The sequence below is a fragment of the Gorilla gorilla genome, chromosome 16 (assembly GCF_029281585.2).
Source record: "Gorilla gorilla gorilla isolate KB3781 chromosome 16, NHGRI_mGorGor1-v2.1_pri, whole genome shotgun sequence".
In the NCBI taxonomy this organism is placed as follows: Eukaryota; Metazoa; Chordata; class Mammalia; order Primates; family Hominidae; genus Gorilla; species Gorilla gorilla.
The window spans coordinates 49,340,183-49,359,587 of NC_073240.2; the positions used below are offsets into that span (position 1 = coordinate 49,340,183).

Sequence of the window (19,405 nt, forward strand, 5' to 3'; positions counted from 1 at the left end):
TGTCACTTTGTACAGAGGGTAAGGGGTGGCTGTAGAATAACTTGAAGACCTTCAGGAGTCAACGTAAGGGGACATAAAGGGACACAGAAGGAACCACAAACACCTTCCATTTTAAATCTGCCCTGGCCAAGACATCTGGCGAAAAGGAGGAGGAAATCTCACTCTTTTCACCCCTTTTGAATCACTTGGCCCTTATTCTCAGGATCCAGAAACCACATTATATCAAAGCAAATATATTATGGATTAAATAGGTGTTTGCAGGTCGTCTAGCCTGTCAACAGGCCTCTCCTAACCTGTCACTAACATGGTCGTGTACAACCAGGAGTTAGGAGTTGTGAGGTTCAAACTAGGGAAAGGACATCTTTATGACTCCTAGGAGTCGAAGAGAGAGAACACAACAATATAAAAAGACAACCCTACAGGCAGTATTACAAATGCCACAGGAAGATCACAGAACAACAAATAAAATAATACTAAAAGAGCTTAGAACACAAAGGGAGCTCGGGGCTGGGAGGTCTGAGAGTCTCAGAACGTGGTGGCAGAAGGTGACAGTTGGAATTTTACAGTTAGAAGAAATGTGCACGGAAGATACTGCATACCACTATCTACATAGGAGGTTTTCTATTGGTGAGACCTTCTCATTCCAAACAACTGTCTTACAAACAAGCCTTGGATTTGTTTATACTGTCAGGGGCTATTTGTATTTTCTCATCACTACGGATAATTTTGGGGGTCTCTGTTGCTTACCATGGAGGGAAATAGGAGCACCAGAAGGCAGAAAGGTCACTTGGATCATTTTGTATGACAAGTTTCTAATTATGGGCACAACAGAGTTGCAAAGAAGAAACGGGGCTTGCCTAGGGATCTGGCAAGAAAGAGTGAACTGCATCCAGAGTTGAGGGGTAGAAGGCAAAATGAGGGAAGTCTGGGCTGTGCACTCAGGTCACGGTGGAATCCCAGATCCTTCTCTCACTACCCACTTAAACTATTGGGCCATCATTTATCTAACCTCTCTCAATCTCAGCTGCTTCCCACCTACAATACTGCTGTGAAATGAACATCAAGTCAGATAATTTACATAAAACACCTCATACCCTGTGATCCATGAATCTTAGTTCCCTTCCATTCCTCCTTTGTAAAAAGTTAGTATGGATATATTTGATAAAAAGAAAATAACTTTTAAAATGTGAACCATCTGATATGTAAATATGTCTTAATCCTCATGTAGTTTGAAGCTCTCTTAAAATCCTTAAATATCAGACTGTGCACTTTGGAACTTGAATTTAATCTAGAACACTGCACTTTTAAAGAAGTCTTAACAATTATTAAATCCAGCAGCTGTCAAATCTATTTTTTTTTTTTTCAGATGAAGTCTCGTTCTATCGCCCAGGCTGGAGTGCAGTGGCGTGATCTCAGCTCACTGCAACCTCCACCTCCTGGCTTCCAGTGATTCTCCTGCTTCAGCCTCCTGAGTAGCTGGGATTACAGGCGCCTGCCACGACGCCTGGCAAATTTTTGTATTTTTAGTAGAGACAGGGTTTCACCATGTTGGCCAGGCTGGTCTTGAACTCCTGACCTGACTGAGGCAATCTGCCCACCTCGGCCTCCCAAAGTGCTGGGATTACATGCGTGAGCTACTGCGCCCAGCCAAATCTATTTTTTAAACAATAGAACCCCTGATTTAATTGATACCTGACATGGAAGTCTAACACTCACAGCAGATAAAGTGAAATTGCTATGCCTAGAATGTGTGTGGGAGTGTGGGGGGACAAGAGCCCTTTCCACTCAGCTCTCTCCCTTTTCTCTGTGCCCTCCGCAATCCCTGCAGCCCTGGAGGGCTTTGAAACACTTGAAGGATCCATTGGACACAGACTGAAAACCACTAATTTCTAAGTCCTAATGGAAAACTACTGAGGGTTTGAGCAAGAGTGTTATTTAATCCAAGCACTATTTTAGGAAGATAAATCTGACAAGATGGATTGTAGAGAAGCCAAGAAGCAGGGAGACCAATTAAGACATTATTGAAAAAATTCAGGCCAAATTAACATAGGTTCCGGGGAATGACTGAAGGTGGGGGTAAAAAGAGAGAGACACCTGGGATGGCTTCAAGGTTTAACGCTGCACGACTGCAACATTAATTAATAGACTGAAGATATCTGTAAGGTCTCCTGGATCATCCCTCTTTTATGGGAGGCAAAACGTCTCCAAAATGACCACAAGGTGCCTCTGTTCTTTAAGAGGGCAGTCAACTGTTTAACACTTTTCCAAAAATGTACATTTTACCTCAGTTGATAAATTATATGTGCTCCTTAACAAGCTTGTTTAGAAAGTTGTTTGTTATGGAACTGACTTACACAAACCATGCATGCTGTTTGTAATTAAACCTACCTATGCATCTGGTACCATCTGGAGAGGTGTAAAAACCAGGGGGACATTTGCAAAAGTAACTGCTGACTGTGTTTGTACATTCGCCCCCATCACAGATTCCAGGAATGGTGCTGCATTCATCAATATCTGGAATATAAAAAAAAGAATCTCAGCATTTGTAGAACACAATATAAAACCATTCGTCAGTAGAAGGATTCAGATGTTAACACTAGTCAAATCATGTCCCTGGAAACAGCCATCATTAAAAAGTAAAAACTGCATGGAGAACAGTCAATTCAAAGGTAGATGCTGCTTCTTTCAACACAGACTTACCCAAAAGATTTACCAAATTCAACAGATTAGGGCAAAATGAAATCACCCCCCTTTAAAATCTAAACCTGTGTACTGTTGTTTCACCAAGTAACTATAGCATGTTAATGTTACAAATGTCATTTATTTTAAAATTTTGTTTTCCTTTTGTTTCCATGTTTTGCATTAAGTTAAACTCTCCTACTAATTATTTTATATTCTGTATCACTTCTTGCATTGCTTTTCAATCTATTTTCCACAACGCAGATACTGGAATCCTACAGAAGAGATCTTGTGGTCTGAGTGCTGATCCCAACTTGGCCAACTTGGTGCTCTCAGTGGCACCCAAACTACCATTATGATGGTCTTCTGTGGTTGGTGAATGAACTGTGATAGACACTGGGTGCCCTAACCAATGTCCCCTTCAAAGAGGGACTTGCTGCCCAGGAGGCTGGGAATACTGTCAACACAGGTTCTTTGGCTCTTAGCCTCTTCTAAGATTGCCTGAGTCGCAGAGAGCCACCTCACCCGAGGTCACACCCTTCCCAGGCACCCGACACCCAATAAGCAATTGTGGAGGAGGATCAAAGTCTGGTACATCCTGCCCCAATGGGAGACAACACTGAAGGCCCCTCCAATTCCCCAATTCCTTCTGGGACCAGTGGAGGCTGTTGATGGGCTGCACCCCAGCTTGCCTTCTCTGCACGCTCTTGCCTCTTCCTCTTCTCTTCTGCAGGTGTTGATCCCAAGGACATCCTCTAATAAACATCCTGAATGCTATGGAGGCCAAAGCTGGGGTTAGCCCTCAGGGCTTGACACCACTGGTTCCCATCAAGGAAGCAGTAAAATTCCCTTAGGACAAATATGGCCATTTCCTTCAAGGAGAGATTTTCAATAGCCTGACCCACACACTGACAAATGTCAACAGATATGGCACCAGCAGAAGAAGAGAAAAAAATGACAGCTTCCTTCTTAGGCTAGAAGTAAACTCAGGGCACAGGGAATCTGCATGGCCTCCTCTCTGAGACCAGCAGAGCTTTCTGCACTGACCTTGGGAGAGGTGACATTTGACCCAGGCCTCCTGGGAATATTACAATGGCCAGGCTGACACCGTTAAAACTGGGAAAGGCTTACAACCCCCAATAAGAACATTTATTCTACAGGCTAAGTACTCTCTTCATTTATAAGACAAAATAGAGTTCTAAGTGAACCAGATTCAAGTATCTTCTGACTCAAGTTCACCTTGTTAGTAAAAAAGGCAGCAATGACAGTGTTTACATGCAGTTTAACCTTTTTAAAACCAAAATCACCATTCTTCCATGCTAGGCTAGAGGCTAAACCAAACAATATTTCACTGCTTATATTAGAGTCAATGCTAACATAAACAGCACTGTCATTGCAAAATTATGTAACGGTAAAGGTGCATATTCTATTCTGACAGATATAAATTTCACTAGAGTCTGTGAAAGGGTCAGGTAGAGAAACTGCCAAGGGCAGACAGAGCCTAGGGTTACCCACGTAATATCTCAAGGCAGCCACACTTCTACTTAACACAAACAAAAAGCAAGTATGTCAAAGAGCCTACAGGATTCAAAGCTTCATTTAAGGATAGAGGAAGCTATAATTGTAATTAAGAAGAATGTACCTTTTTCAACGTGTCCCTAAAAGTTAGTATCTGAGTCCTACAACACCTGCCAAAGATCGCATGAGGAGACAATGTGGCATTAAATATTTTTTCTCAACCCATTAATATAAATGACAGCTACCATTCTTATTAAGGCCACTTAGCGAACATCAATATCCAAAAAGTTTAAATGACAGCCCATGTCAGAAAAATTTGCTTAAACAATAGAATTAACATTGGCAGAATGGGGGAAACATCTTTTCCATGCTGGCTGAGTGAGATTTGGGCCCTTTATTGAAGATAACAATAACAAGGACAATAATGATGAGAGTTTGCATGTGCTGAGTGCTGGGCATAGTCAAAATGCTTTATGTGTACCCAATCATCTAATCCTTATAATGCAGGTAGGATTGTGGGCCTGATTCTATACCTCTGGTGCCCACGTACACCTCTTGCATTACACTGAGGCCTTCAGAAAACTGACATGAATCAAACCTGAAATAAGAGCAAAGAGGCCCATCATTTATAAAGTGAAGCTAAACCCAAGTCTCCAACTGGCAGGGGTTTTTAGGGTGGGTGTGGGGAGTTTCCATCTAGGTACATGCCTTTGAAAGCCAGCAGGTCAGGAAATATGTCATAGTGCACACCTCCCTGAGTTCACATAGATTAAGATAAAATGGGACTAGGCCAAATTGTTACATTTGAAAGAGCTTAAATGACTTCAAATTTCCCTTAATATGTCCCCTTCTCAGTGACACACCCTTTTGCCTTCAGGTGTCTAGTGCCTTTCCCCTTTCCTAAACCACCTTGTTTCTCAGTGGCATGGCTTCGTAACAAATAAAAGCAAGAGTTCTATCTATTACCAGGCTGTGGTGCAAAGTTCCCGACAGCAAAGGCCAGAATAAGGTGTTTGAATAGGATTGACTCACACTCTGAAACTCGTTCATAGGAATTTATTATTTCTCCAAGTTCTTCCCACTCTGTGTTCATCTCCTTTTAATTGAATTTGAGGCATCCCAAGTTAAGAGGGAATTTGAGAATGGTCACTTTCTCAGTTTCTATAAATCAGGCTGTGTCAAATGCCAGCCATGAAAGTAAACCAGGTGGGGACGCTTGTTGGGGAGTGGTGCTTGGCTGGGAAGAGCTATTTCCGTGCTCTGGACATTTCTCCCTGCTTCCCTGAGGCAGGAAAGGAGGCAGAGCTGCTGGGGAGTAGCTGTCCCATGGTAGCTGTCCATGACCTCACTGGCTTCTTGCTGTGACCTTAAGAAGAGTCACAAATGGCAGATCTCTTCCTTCCTTATTCGCCACCTGTCCTTTGTTTCTGCTCCTTCCCATCCTTCAGTCTCATCTGTTCTCCCAGAGCATTCTTCCCATGCCTAAGCCCCTTTATCCTAGGGCTCCTCTGGCAGAATGGGAGGAAAGAGTGTGGAGGGCAGATGGATGGAGCTTGATGTCTGTTCTGGGACAGGCATCACCATCTATTACTTGGCTATCTAGAAGCTCCATCCAAGATTGTGGACTTGACAAGAGAAACCTGATCCTGACAGTTAACCTGATCCTGACTGACTAGATACTAATACAATGAGAGAAAAAAACTAAAAACTGTGGCAGCTATTTAAAAGTAACATGTGACACACTAATGATCATGAATGCCACTGAGCCTGTGAGCTTAACTTTGTTTGATTGTACAAACTCAACCCAGTGTAAAATGTATCACTAAAAACTAAACAAGCTGACTCTTCAAGTCATGTTGACAAAAACATCAGCCATACTATTTTATAGTCACACCACGTACGCCAGCTTTTATTCATGCTGCATCCGCTGTCTGATCACAACTTGAAAATGGAGTCTGAATTCTGGAACTGGAAAGAACCCCCACATAGCATCTTGTTCAACCCCTTCATTTGAAAGTTGAAGTAACTCAGAGATGGTAATTGACTTATCTAAGATCACACAAAGCATTAGGGACTTGACCACGGGGCATCAAGGACGGGAGCCAGGCCTGCCTTATTTCCAGGGCTCTTTGACCTTCACCACAGAGATTTTTTTTTTCAACTAATTGTATAGAGAGAGCCAGTTACCTTGAACAGTGAAAGTCTAGGGCCTGCAAACAGCTGAAAGAGGATGGAGCCCCATCTGTGGTAGTGGGTTAAGCCGCCCCAGGAATTCTCCTTAGCTCCTGAGAGGATAAAAGCCCCTAACAGTAAGTAGCCATGAGATAAATATGCCATTATTTTGGAAAGGGGAAGTCCTGAGGTTTTTGGCTCACATATTATGGAGTGCATGGATTTAAAAGCTACACTTTTAAAAAGGTCCTGTGCATCATGCAGTGCTATTATAATTGCTAAAGGCTGGGCTGGCGATAATCTAAATCCCAAAATATTAGTGGTTAATTAGGAATCCAACGGACTTCTTCCAGAAATAAAACTTAATCCCTTAATTACGCTTTTTATTTCTTAATTTCCTCCCATAGTAACCTATGCAAATATGGACTTGGTTTCCAAAGAAAAATGTTCATGTGTTCTTTCAGCATGCATACTCTACAGTCATTGGAAAGATCAATAAAGAAGGTGGGCATGAACTCTGTTTCCTTTTTTCTCAAATCACAGCTATAAATCTCAATCTTTTCCTTCTTAAATGTATGAAAATTTAATAATTGTTATTTAAATCCCTTCAACTTGTTAATTTACATTTCAAAATGTCCTCCAATTATATGTATTTATAAAACACTTTTCCGTAACATTTCTTTTTTTTTTTAGTTTTTGGAAAGAGGGACATTTTAGGAAGGAAGTGAGAATTCTGCAAGAGGAAGATCTCATGGAAAGCAACTCGAATAATGGCATTCTCAGATCTGAGAGCGTGAGGGTTAGCATCTTGTGAATTTGCTAAAGCCAATTTGATGGAATTGGTTTTTCTTGAAAAAATTCTATGAAAAGTACTCAATTCCTTCCCCTCCAAGTCTAAAGGAAGCTACCTTTAAAAAGCCACTCAAAGCAATGGCAAAGGTACCAGGACATTTTCACAAGGGCACAAAACCCCATGGTTATACTCATCATCTTTCTAGGGCACATATTCAATGATTATGGGCCAGACTTCCTGCGTTCCCTCTATTGGCCATCTAGACACCAGCCGATGCCCAGAGTTATGCCATTTCCACAGTGAGATACTGTAACCGGAAAAGAGCAAGGACGTCGAAGAAGTGAACCCGGCTTGCCAAGAGCTCTCAGGGTACTTCCTGATTACCTTCTTACCAGAGTAAGACAGGTCAACCCTGCTCACACCAGTCTCCAGGCCAGAGAATGTATAGCACTAACAGGACATTCTCCTCTAGTATCAATTTTGCATTGATACTAGAAGGAAAAGAAGGAAAAAACCATTATCTAAATTAATGTAATAGTAGATGGCAAAGGAAAAAAAAATCTAGCCAAAATAGTCTGTTTTTATCTTGCTGCTGACTTTCACATGTAGCTGGAAAATTTTTGTGTGTGTGGAAAAGGATTAAGTAATACTCAGACTGAGTTTTTGGTCCACTGGATACACCACCATAATAGGTTTCTTAGCATCAATAAAAAGATTCGAATGATTTTTCTTTCAGTCTGAGCCTTAAATTAGAATCTTCTGTCTAGTCCACATCCATAGACCATTCCTGTTAATCGACTTGTCTGAATGAAAAGCAAGAGACAAAATCAATTCTAGTTCAGGCTAGAAGCCATCATAATTTCAGAAAACAAAACACAGACTGGACAAGTCATAAGGACTATACTCCCCTCAATCTTGAAGCTGATTATATATTCTGAAGCTGAATATATTAAACTGAGAAAGCCTAAAAGATAAAACACAATCTATCATTGATGTAGGTTTTGCATGTGATAAACTTTAATGGCTTGTTAAGTTAATGTCATATATATATGTGTGTGTGTATATAGGTATATGTGTGTGTATATATAGATATGTGTGTGTATATATATGTGTGTGTGTATATATATGTGTGTGTGTGTGTGTGTGTGTGTGTGTGTGTGTGTGTGTATGGCCCGAAAATCTATTCCAGAATAATAACTTTCATCTAGGAAAGAGGACAATGTAATATGGCTCAGCAAGCACCAGAGTGTGAGTTAAAGAGGTAAATTTGAGCAGTCTTGTCTGAATGGCCTCAGACAGGGTACTTAATACACCCAAGACACCATTCCTTAATATATAATGTAGAGTGTGGACATAGCTGAGTTCTTTGCCCCTTTCAGTGCTAACATTCTCTGCTTCAAATTTAGATCTACAGTACAACTTCTAAAATACATTGGCCTATCGAGAGTCAACTTTATTGTTCTTTGAAACTAAAAATGTTTTTTTAAGAAGCCTTTAGAAAGAACTATTTTTTCACAACTACCCCGAATAACTATGTATAACATGTTCAAGAATGCAGTATCAATTATAAATTCAATGATGATTTATAACCTAAAAACAACTCCAACTCATAAAGATAGTTCTATCAGAGTTAGATTATTCAGTTTCAGGGCAAGTAGATATTAAATGTCTTACATGTAATTTATGAATTGCACCTTAAATTTAAAGCTGTCTTTTGCTCATCTGATATACAGTGGCAACTGACAAGGTTAATTATCCAGCCCAGACAAATATCTTAGAACGTACTCACTGTTAGAGTCTAGGGGCATAAATATAACAGCATCTGTTTTCAATAAAAATGCATCCATCTAAATGAAACCTCAAGGTGGGGTGAGTTGAGGATGAAGGAAAAAGTTTTCTCTTCTGATCTTGATGAGAGATGTAGCCCTGAGAATGCTGTTACACTATTGTTGGACATTACTATATATAAGTTACATGCACTCATCAAAGAAAAGAGAGTCCAATGCTGCCTACATATTTTCTAGATGCTCCCCTCTCACGAAGAAATTATGAGTGTAATTGGAAGTCAGGCCTCATTTCGGGAAAGAGCAGTAGCAGTAGTGGTGACTATAAACACATCCTCTGTATATATATTTGTAGAAGTTCAATCTATACACTAAATGTAAATATAAAAATTATCTCAAATTACTTTTCTGTTTGACTAACATTAAAAGCTTTTCATTTGATAGGCAATTACCATCCCCCAGAAAAGAAAATCATGAGCATGTACTAGGAGCATAAATATAAGGGTTAATAGATCAATCTGCCTCCCCACACACAAAATCAAACATACCTTTTAACTAGAAAAACTTCGGAAGATATATTATTCTGAATGATATCTAATGACCAAATTTAAATTCATGTCTCTAGAACTATGCAAAAACATGTGTGTTGAACATTTTAAACCAAACGTTGGTTCAAAAATATTTCATGTTTTTAATATTTAATTTGATTCAGATGGACCTCTTGTTTTGGGTCTATAAAAGTGGAAAAAGCTACAGGGTTTTTCTGGTCCAATAGCACAAAGGCATATTATTACTGTTAAAAATATTATATTTACACATTCACAGGGATGACAAAGACAGAAGGATTTAGGAATAATTTGCAAACAAGCTTGTTTCTAATGTTGAGTTTTGCCTGCCCCCACTACACCCCCCAACTGCAAAGCATAAGATTTCTTACCTTCACATTTTTGTGACACTTCATTAAGTTTGTGTCCAGCAGGGCATTTGCACTCAAAAGACCCAACAGTATTAATGCAATTTCCTCCCTGACAGAGCCCGGGGATGGCCTGGCATTCATCCACATCTGTCAGATTACAGAAGACAGAGAGAAAAAAAAAACTCATATGAAATTCATTGCAGAATAAAATGTGATAATTTGTCCACAATTATGTTACCATATTTATATCGGTGAGTTATTTGTCCATCACAATATTTGGAATATGATTAGAGAAACTGTTTCTCACAATTGCATTATGTAAAATACATCGTTTGATTAATAATGTTCCATAAGAAGTCACAAGTATTTTTTGTTTTCCCATCTTCCATGTTTCCTAATGTAGAGGAGAGTGTGTTAACTTTTGTGGGTTTCAGCACATATGCAGCAAAGTATAAAGATACGTTTAAAAGGCCATTATTCACGGCCTCATTTTTATCTCCAGATTGGTAGTAATAATCAGAGTTATTCAAAAAATCTTGCAAATCAAAATGCAATACATTTCTACAATGAAACAACCTTTAAGAGTTGTACTGAGTGATTTAGTTAAAACGGAATTTATTGAAGGTCACTCAGACTACACGAGACAGCTAATGTTTTTGCGCAAATGAAGTGGAAATGTTCACTTCACATTCTGGAGAAGTGCCTTGCACAGTAAAAATTAAACAACTCAGAAAATTAGGCCAAGAAGTGAGAGAGATTGTTAGGTGAGTGAGTGTGTAGTTTCAGCTACAGACTTACCTTGCTGGCACAGTGGCCGCCAGAAGGCACCTTTGTAAATGTCAGTGAGATCATGTCTTTCCCCAGCTCAACGTGTCAGTGTGTACTATACGTCCTGGGGAGTTCTACATGACTTCTCTGCTCTTTCACCCATTTTCCACCCTCCTATCTCTCCCACCACACTGGATTCCTCAAATATGCCAAGGATGCACCTGCCACAGAGCTCTGTAAGGCTGCCCCTCTGCCCGGAATAGTCTTCCTCCAGAGAGCTGCACGGCCCACGATGTCTCATCCTCCAGGTCTGTGCTCCAATGCCACTTTAGCCATGAGCCCTTCCCTTGACAGTCCAACAGCAACACCTGGCTGCTGGCTCTAATCATCCTTACTTCCCTGTTTATTTTTTTCCACAGGACTAACCACCCACTGACCTAATACATGCCTGTTTGTTTTATTTAATAAATTGAATGTCTTCAATATAAGCTTCCAGAAAGCAGGGACTTTGTCCATTTTCTTCACTGTTGTATAACCAGCACCTAAGGACTAACTTGGGTTCTTATGTGTAAGCCCAAATATTAACCTTCCAGGAGCAAAATTAATCATTTCAGGCTCACTACTTCTGTTATAAAGATTATAAAAGTACATGTACATTCTCTCCATCTCTTTGTTCATAACAGAAAAGTCTGATTTAATAAAGAATCCCCAAGCAAACAGTCTAATGTATTCTTTTTGAAACCTGGAAGCTTAATGTGCTCTTTAGTTTCACTCTTCATTGAGTAAAGAAAAAAGTGATTGCTGTTTATAAGATCTCAACCTGTGTTCTTGAGAAAAGTCAGCATGCAGTAAAAGGGATATTAAAGAAACAACAACTTAGTTTATTATAAAAGTATCACTTAACTGTTTTAAATGAAATATCTTAACCCACAGATACATGATTATATGTGGAAAATCATTAAATTATGTTTTCTAGCCAATTTCAGTTTTGTCTTAGACCAGAATTTTCCATTCTCTTGATGTGTTGAATGTATTTTTTAAAATGTTTTTGAAAATCAAGATTTTTACATATAGGCAGAACTAGCTGTCTTGTTGATCATGATTTCTGGCCAACAGAAAATATAGACAAGGCAATTCTCCACTGGCTGTATACTCCAGGTCTGAAGACAGAATAAGCTCCTTTATGAACCCATTTGCCCACAGCCCCTCACATCTGACCCAAGGACTGGAAACACCAGCAAGGAGCGAGAGCCACAACCTGGTGGCAGAATCTCTTAGAAAAAACAACAACAACAACAACAACAACCAAACATGAAGAATTTCACTCTCAAAATGGCAATATAACTGCCATTGTGATTCAATGGGTTTTGGTTTTCTTGGATGTTGAATAGCAGAGTTAGAAAGAAACAGGAAGCAAATGCTGGAAAGATCCAGATTTATGAAACGAATAGCAAAGCTAAAGAGAAGGCAGTTCATTATCCCCACCCCCCCAATTCCATTAGCACCCTAACCTCTGACAATGGGTCATTGATGGGCAGCTGAGGCAGTTAAAAGTATAGCTCTCTGGTCACTGTCAACGAGTTCATGGGTATTAGCTAACTTTGTAATCCCAAGACGAACAAATTCTTCAAAACTCACTGGGATTTTCTAAAAATGGGGAAAATAAGAAGGCACCAAAAAACAACTAAACTTTTATAAAATACTACAATCCATCCCTTGATAATTTTAGAGTTTCAAGGTGACTTCTCCTGACATTCAGAGGGATACATTTAAGGGCATCCAAAGGAGCTGTATGTTGTACATGGGAGCTGAAGGCCAGGAATGACAATATCAGAAGTGGAATTTATTGAAGTGGAATGTAATGGAGACCCACAAAACTGTGTGACTAAGCTCAAGTTCTGTTTTATTGCACATTACCCTTAGAATTAACATACAAAACAAAGCCAAAGTATTATCTATTTGCCTCAGAAAAGCATATCCTGAAGTTTCTGAAAATATTGCAACTTGCTATAAAAAGTCCTGAGGCTGTCTAAAGGAAACAGATACAGGCTGAGAGTTTTCAATCCCATCAGTTTAGTGTGGAGCTGCCTCTGTTCACTTCCTCCTGTTTCCTGCCAGACATCCAGACAATAAAAGAATTTGTACAGCTGGAAGAACAGGAGTAAAAGCCAAAAACAGAGTAAGGGCTTCTACGGGAGGCAGGAGAAGCAGCTAGCAGGCGACATCTGGGGATATTTAAAACTGTGAAACAAATCCTAATTTATTTCGGACTTGTAAAAAAATGCATAATGTAGCATGCAAAATGTCGAGAGAAACAATTTTCTTCAGGTCAATTAAGCACAACCCATGAGAGAGAGGAACTCAACAGTTTCAAATGAAGAAAAAAAATTAAGAAAAACATAAACTACCTTGTTCACAAACCTTGCTTTGTGTTTCTACACAGCATTGCCATAATGCACAGCATCGCTGTAAACAGAATCACACCACCCCTGGAGTCAGAGGTACATACAAACACCTCTGCGGTCAGAAAGGGGGAATGGTTGGCAAGAAAACATTCAGTAAGACTTCAGCTGCTCTCTCGAGAGCCACGTTCCTAATGCCTTAGTTGGATATCATGCAGTCAGCGAAATTGTGAAGTTATGTAGCTGACACTACTTTTCCATTCTCTTCAACTTCATTGGAGAATGGCTCTCCAGAGCAAATAAGATTAATCCATTAATAATTCCATCAGCCCGGGTTTACCTTGACAAGCTCCCGTGCGGATATTTGGAATGAAGCCACGGCGGCAGGGGTGAGGCTGGGCAGGACACATCTCACAGGGGTGGCCCCAGGCTCGGCCGACTGTGGCACAGCAGAGGGTTTTTGTGCAGACAATCCCGCTGAGTTGTCCCTGGCACATCTGGTTGCTGATCACAGTAAAACATGGACCTGTCCTGTAATCTGAAAATAAAGAATAAAAATCTGATGAAAATCCAGAAAAGCAGGAACCATCATGCAGAGGAACAGCTGTGCTCCATCTTGCTTGACTCCAAATTGAGAAATGAATTTCAGGGACAGAATCATGCATCACTGCCCCTGTGTAAGGCCTTGGATAGACCATTCTACTTCTGAACCCGATTTCCTAACCTACAAAATATGGATGAAAACATCAGTTGTTATCCACTTTGAAAACGGCATTGTGAGGATCAGACGAGCTAATGGAAAACTCTTTACAACTGTGAATTGCTATACAAATGTAACATGGTAATATTATCCACTCATTACTTAAGAAAATATATCAGTGCCTACACTGAATCAGCTCCTGTGCCTGATACAGATGCTTCAGTGACTAAAAGAGGCCAAATCCCTGACCTCACAGAGCTTCCAGTCTATTCTTATTTAGGGCTGAGAAAGCAAAGAATTTTGAAGCTTGCAGTGAGGCAAGTCATGGCACCTTCTTCCTGGGAGTTCCTTCAATAAAAGAAATGGTTATCTGTTTCTTTTGAGTTGGGGGTCATCTTATTTCAAATATAAAACAAGCAAACCAACAAACAAGAATTTAAAATTTTGTCCATGCAAAACACATTAGGTTTTAATATAAAGAGTGAGGACACTGGTCTGAAATCATTGTAACCCCTAGGCAAAAGGACCATCTTAAAGCAAAACAGGGATAAGCTAAGTCCACAAGAGAATTTCCAATCAGAGCAGTCTACCACCAGTTATAAGATCTGCCTCTTTTTTTTTTTTTTCCTACAGAGAGAGAGCCAACAACGAATAAGAAAGATAAAGACGTAGTGAGCACAGAGGACCAAACCCAGGTTGTCCCCTTGTGAGAGAAATCAGGGCCATAATATCCATTTCTGTGGTTCTACAATGACCTTGACAGACAAGGGAGGCTGGGCTGGGGTGAGACTCATAGGCTTCTGTCCACAAACCAACATTTGCATGCTTCCAGGTCATTTTCAGAAGTGTTTAGGTGCAGTGATCCCTGTGAGTCTAAAAATGGACTCAATGACCCCAGTAAGTTCCTTTCACCTGTGAACGCAACAGTTTTATGAAAATCACTGGCTGTGCTAATGAAACTACTGGGATGTTTTCATTATTTTCTTCTTTCTTTAAGTAGCTCATAGGACATTGCAGACATGCTATTTACTAAGGAAAAAAAGACAACTTTTCATTACAGTACCAGCAAGAGTGAACATTCTGGATCGTAACAATGTTTTGGCAATAGCTGAATCTTATCTGCTGGCATCCCTCTATCCTGTGTGTTCTCTCTTGCTTTCTTTTTCTTGCATCTCCACTCCAACCCCTCCCCTGGAATTTCAACTCCATCTGCTCCCCATCACTACGTGCTCTTCCTCCCTCTCCTCTGCTATCTGCAATGAACCACCTCTGTTCAATGGCGTTGCAGAAACAGCACTGCTCTGATGCCCATGCTGTAAGATCAACCTTCTGAAGAATTCCAAAAACAAACCTCCATGCCAGTCATATATGTAAAGAAGACTACCATATCCAAGCTATGGCAGCACTGGAGAGACAGACAGGATGGTCCAAATGCCGAGTCCCCAGCTCCCCAGCTCCCTCCCTCCATGCCAGTGTTATGTCCCACTCACAGGATGCAAGATAATTTTAGATTTTAGTAGTCACATATTAATTTTAATATGTATTATGAAATAGCATAAATATATCAGACTCATGATTTCACAGTTATGTCTGCTATGAGGATGATGAATTGAAAAACCTTTTAATTCAATTTTTTAAAAATATTAAATACTAGTACAGGTGATATGCAAACAGGTCAAAAATTGTGTGAGTGATATCTACATGCAACCAGACTCACCATGCCAAAAGACAAGCCTGAGACCTCTGTGTCCCTCTTCTCTGCATGATATAGCCCCACCCACCTTTCCAGCCCTGTCTCCTGACACTTTCTCTGTTTATCATTTGTCTTTTTTTTTACTTTGTTTATGCATTTCTTACTCTACTGTTTTTTTAGTTTTATATAGTCAAGCTGTAGGTATAGTTTAATATTTTACATTGTATGCCAGATTTATTCAAAACCTGCTATCTTCTTCCACAGATATTGAATTCAAACAAAAATATAAACAAATATTAAATACTGAGCTGTTGAATAAATCTCAGCCCTCATTTCGTTCTTTCGATGAAGAAAAAGTCACTCAGCACTGCAGTAATTTGTAACAAAATCTCTTTAAAATGCGGGAACTATGTGGACAAAGTGAAATACCAAAGTCATCTTTATTTTTTTGGCTCAATTCTCCCAAACAATATCTATAGGGATTTAATAAATACATCTTTGCTGTTTGGTCTTTCCTTTCTATTTCAATATTTTATTATGTATTTTAATTCAAAATTAAGTAATTACTTTAGACAATTGAGAAAAGGCAGTAGCATATAAACAAATGTAATTACACCTAAAGAAACCCTTGATAACGTATTGATTATATTATCATACGTAAGATTTTGTGTGTATGCATGTGTGTGTTTTATTTTTTTAATCATAAAATAAGGATTATACTAAAAATATACTTTTGAATCCTGCTGGATTTTCTTCACTTAACATTGCCAAAGCTTTTTCCCATGTAATAAATGCTATTCTACAATATGATTTTAATTGCTGCATAATTTTCCATCAAGTTATAACAGAATGTGTTCAGTAATTTTCTTACTGTCTATCATTTAAATTGCCTCTAATTCTTCATTATTACACATAGCATTCAGTGTACATTACAATGAATCCTTTTCAGGATAAAAACAGTCATCAAGATTTTTATGACTATATATATCCTACATCTGAGACTAGAAAGATCACAGCACTGTAATCTTTTATTTAAAAAATAAATAAAACTCTCTATGTTAGGTAACAAGAAAGAGAATTTAGGCTTGTTTCTTTCTGTTAATTTACTGAGACAAGTGCAAATGCTTTAATCAAACAGATTCAGGTTAGCTTGCCATATTCAATCCTTTTTAAAAAGCATAATGCAACATGAATTTTAATTTATAATCCTCTCTTCAACACTGTTGGGATTTGTTTTTCCACCTCCTCTTGCCAAGATACTCTGTGGAATTATCTTATATATGAGGATTGCCAAGGTTCAGGATAGATACAAATATGGTGTTTTGTGAGTGACACCAGCAAAATCCAGACACTCTACAAAATGCTAATACAAATCTGATTCAGTTCTGTCTGCCACTGATTCATAACTTCACATGTGAATTTCTCATTGGAAGATCTTCATTAAAAAAAAAAAACCCTTAAGACTTTTCCAGGGTCAATAACGTATTATTCTTATTTCAATACAAAATACATAGAATCGAGATGGTAGTTGTTAATTCTGACAATCTATATTAGGCATCCCAACAGTCCACAGGGATCCAATTTATTAAGTATACTATATATTTGGCGAATACTTTATGTAGAATAGAATCTACGGACTTAGTACATTTCTGTGCTAGATACTTATCACTATAGACAAAGTTATTTTGGAAACAAATTCGAACTGGCTTATTTGACAGTACGGATTAGCAAGTGGATACAAATGTATTTGTAGATCCATATTTTAAACAAAAATTGCTGATTGTAGAGGGAGAGGCATAATCTGGATGAAATAAAATTGGATCTAAAAATGTCTTGGAAGGTAAATGCTGTATTAACATGGTTTTCAAATGTCATTCCGATTTGGCGGCATGTACTTTTCGTCCCGTACTTCATTTAGATTGCCAAGGTTATGCTGTTTTTAGTCCAATACTCCAACCGCAGAAAGAAATCTGCCCACACTTCCAATTCCTTACTAATAATCCAATTATTTACAATTATTCCCATAGCACTTACATGATATTAAGCTAAATTTACATACTCTTTTTTTTTTTCAGATAGTCTCAGCATTAGACAGGGAGTGTGCTTAACTCAAAGCTTGTGTAACTTCTGACTCATTCCTGGCTTCAGTGTAAATCATTATTCCTAATGCAACTAAAATATAGTATTAGAAATGCTTTCTATTTGCAAATTGCTCTACAATCACTTCCTTATAAGACCTTCATGAACTAGGGCAACAGGCCAAGTCTTTCCAAAATTAAAGTGCAATTCTAATTGTTTTTAACTGGCTTACTCCAGTGTGGCTGGTTCATGGGAAATTCTGCATCTCCATGTTCCCATTCTGAGTGGTTAGCTCAAGGATTGCTCTCCAGTCCCGTTAGATTTGGCCTCAAGGCTTGGGCTCTGACCAACATGTGTCTGCAGCCTCTGATCCTCAGCTCATGCCCAGCTCTGCAGCTCAGAATGCTGTGGTCTACAGCATTATTTCACTTTCATTTGTAATCAGACTTCACCCTGAAGCAAATGCATCGTTTACAGGGAAAGAATATTCTGTGGTACAATGAATTCTTGTCCCTCCTGCCCAGTCACTAAACCACAAACTGCAGGGAAGGCACAAGGATATAATTTTGGGCACTAGGCTCCAATTATTTTAAATCCTTCTTTTCATAAAAATGACAAACAAAAGAATGAGATATCAATTTATCCATGACATAGAGGGTCACAGCACACTTATTTCTCCCAGGTAGGTTGGCCTGGGGAACATTAGGCTCCTAATGTGTGGAATTTCAATACAACTTTCTGAGGAAGGAGTTCAGAGAACTTTTAGTCTAAGGAAAATTAAAGTTAAGAAGTTCCATTATCATAATCAGCCTCCTAACTGCTGTTACTTCTTCTTACTGCAATCATTCTTAACCTTAGGACATAATAGAATCACTTGGGGGAGATTTTGCAAAATGCTGATGCCTGGGTCCCGCCCTGTCCTCCCCCAGTTTTCCCCATGGAACCCGATTCAGTAGATGTGGCATGGGGCCCAGGCATATACGTCTTGCAAAAGCTCCCCAAGATGATTTTTGCCCTCTAGGACTCTAAGATGTGTGTGTGTGTGTGTGTGTGTGTGTGTGTGTCTGTGTGTCTGTGTGTGTCTGTGTGTGTGTGTGTATTTTTTTTCCTTCTCTCTTTCTCTTTTCCTTTAATGAAGAGTGCTCGTGTGCCATGATTAATTGGAGATCTCTGCAAGATAACAACTACTTATCTGAAAGTCTAACTTTAGGAACATAAGACAGCCCATAAAATGGCATCACTGCCACTCGACATAACCCAGTATTTCTCAACTAGGACTAAAATCCTAATCATGGCAAAATACTATTCATTTCCACAGTGCTGCACTGATTATGAGGCACTTTATTATGTTCTTTACTAATTATATTATAGTTAATTATACTAACTACCAGCTCATCAAAGCAAACAACAAAGTCAAAATTTAGGAAGGTTGATCATCCACTACTGCAGTGTCCTAATAGTGAGTAGAATTCCCATTTCCAGTCTCTTTCCTTCTAGTTTTACAAAGCACACTGATATACATGATCTCATGCCGCTGTCAGGAACTCTCATATCCAACCCCTACCCACTGCTGCAGCTTGTATCTGAGTGGAATTCCAGGGGCATTCTCCAATTGGGGCCCAAATACAAGGCCTATTTAGCATCAGTAACACCAAAAGTCAACTCTTGATTCATTCCAGAATTGCACTATCACGGAGATCGTCTGAAATCCTTCCGGGACTCCTGATTTTATAAAATATAAAGTAGTGCACATTATCTATGAAGTTTCTTGTCAAAAAGTGTCAAGGCTTAATCTAATCAAACTTCCACACCAAACTTCTAGCTGAAAGGGAATATAGGGATAGAGGAACAAGGTAAATTATACCACAAGGAAACAACCAGAAAACTCAGAACATGTGATA

The 19,405-nt window shown here is 39.2% G+C and overlaps 1 protein-coding gene and 1 long non-coding RNA gene across 2 annotated transcripts in view; one reads left to right on the top strand and one right to left on the bottom strand.

The window, feature by feature from the left end:
* FBN1 (fibrillin 1) overlaps positions 1-19,405 on the bottom strand; it is a 234,459-nt gene that overhangs the window by 113,684 nt on the left and 101,370 nt on the right. The window contains exons 7-9 of the mRNA XM_019011042.4: positions 13,373-13,570; positions 9,884-10,009; positions 2,389-2,514 (exon numbers count right to left, since the gene is read on the bottom strand). Coding sequence (XP_018866587.1) covers positions 2,389-2,514; positions 9,884-10,009; positions 13,373-13,570 — 450 coding nt within the window. The remainder of the gene's footprint in view (positions 1-2,388; positions 2,515-9,883; positions 10,010-13,372; positions 13,571-19,405) is intronic.
* LOC129527047 (uncharacterized) lies at positions 563-2,892 on the top strand. The gene is made up of 2 exons (XR_008671886.2): positions 563-627; positions 1,367-2,892. It is a non-coding gene; the product is annotated as an uncharacterized lncRNA (long non-coding RNA).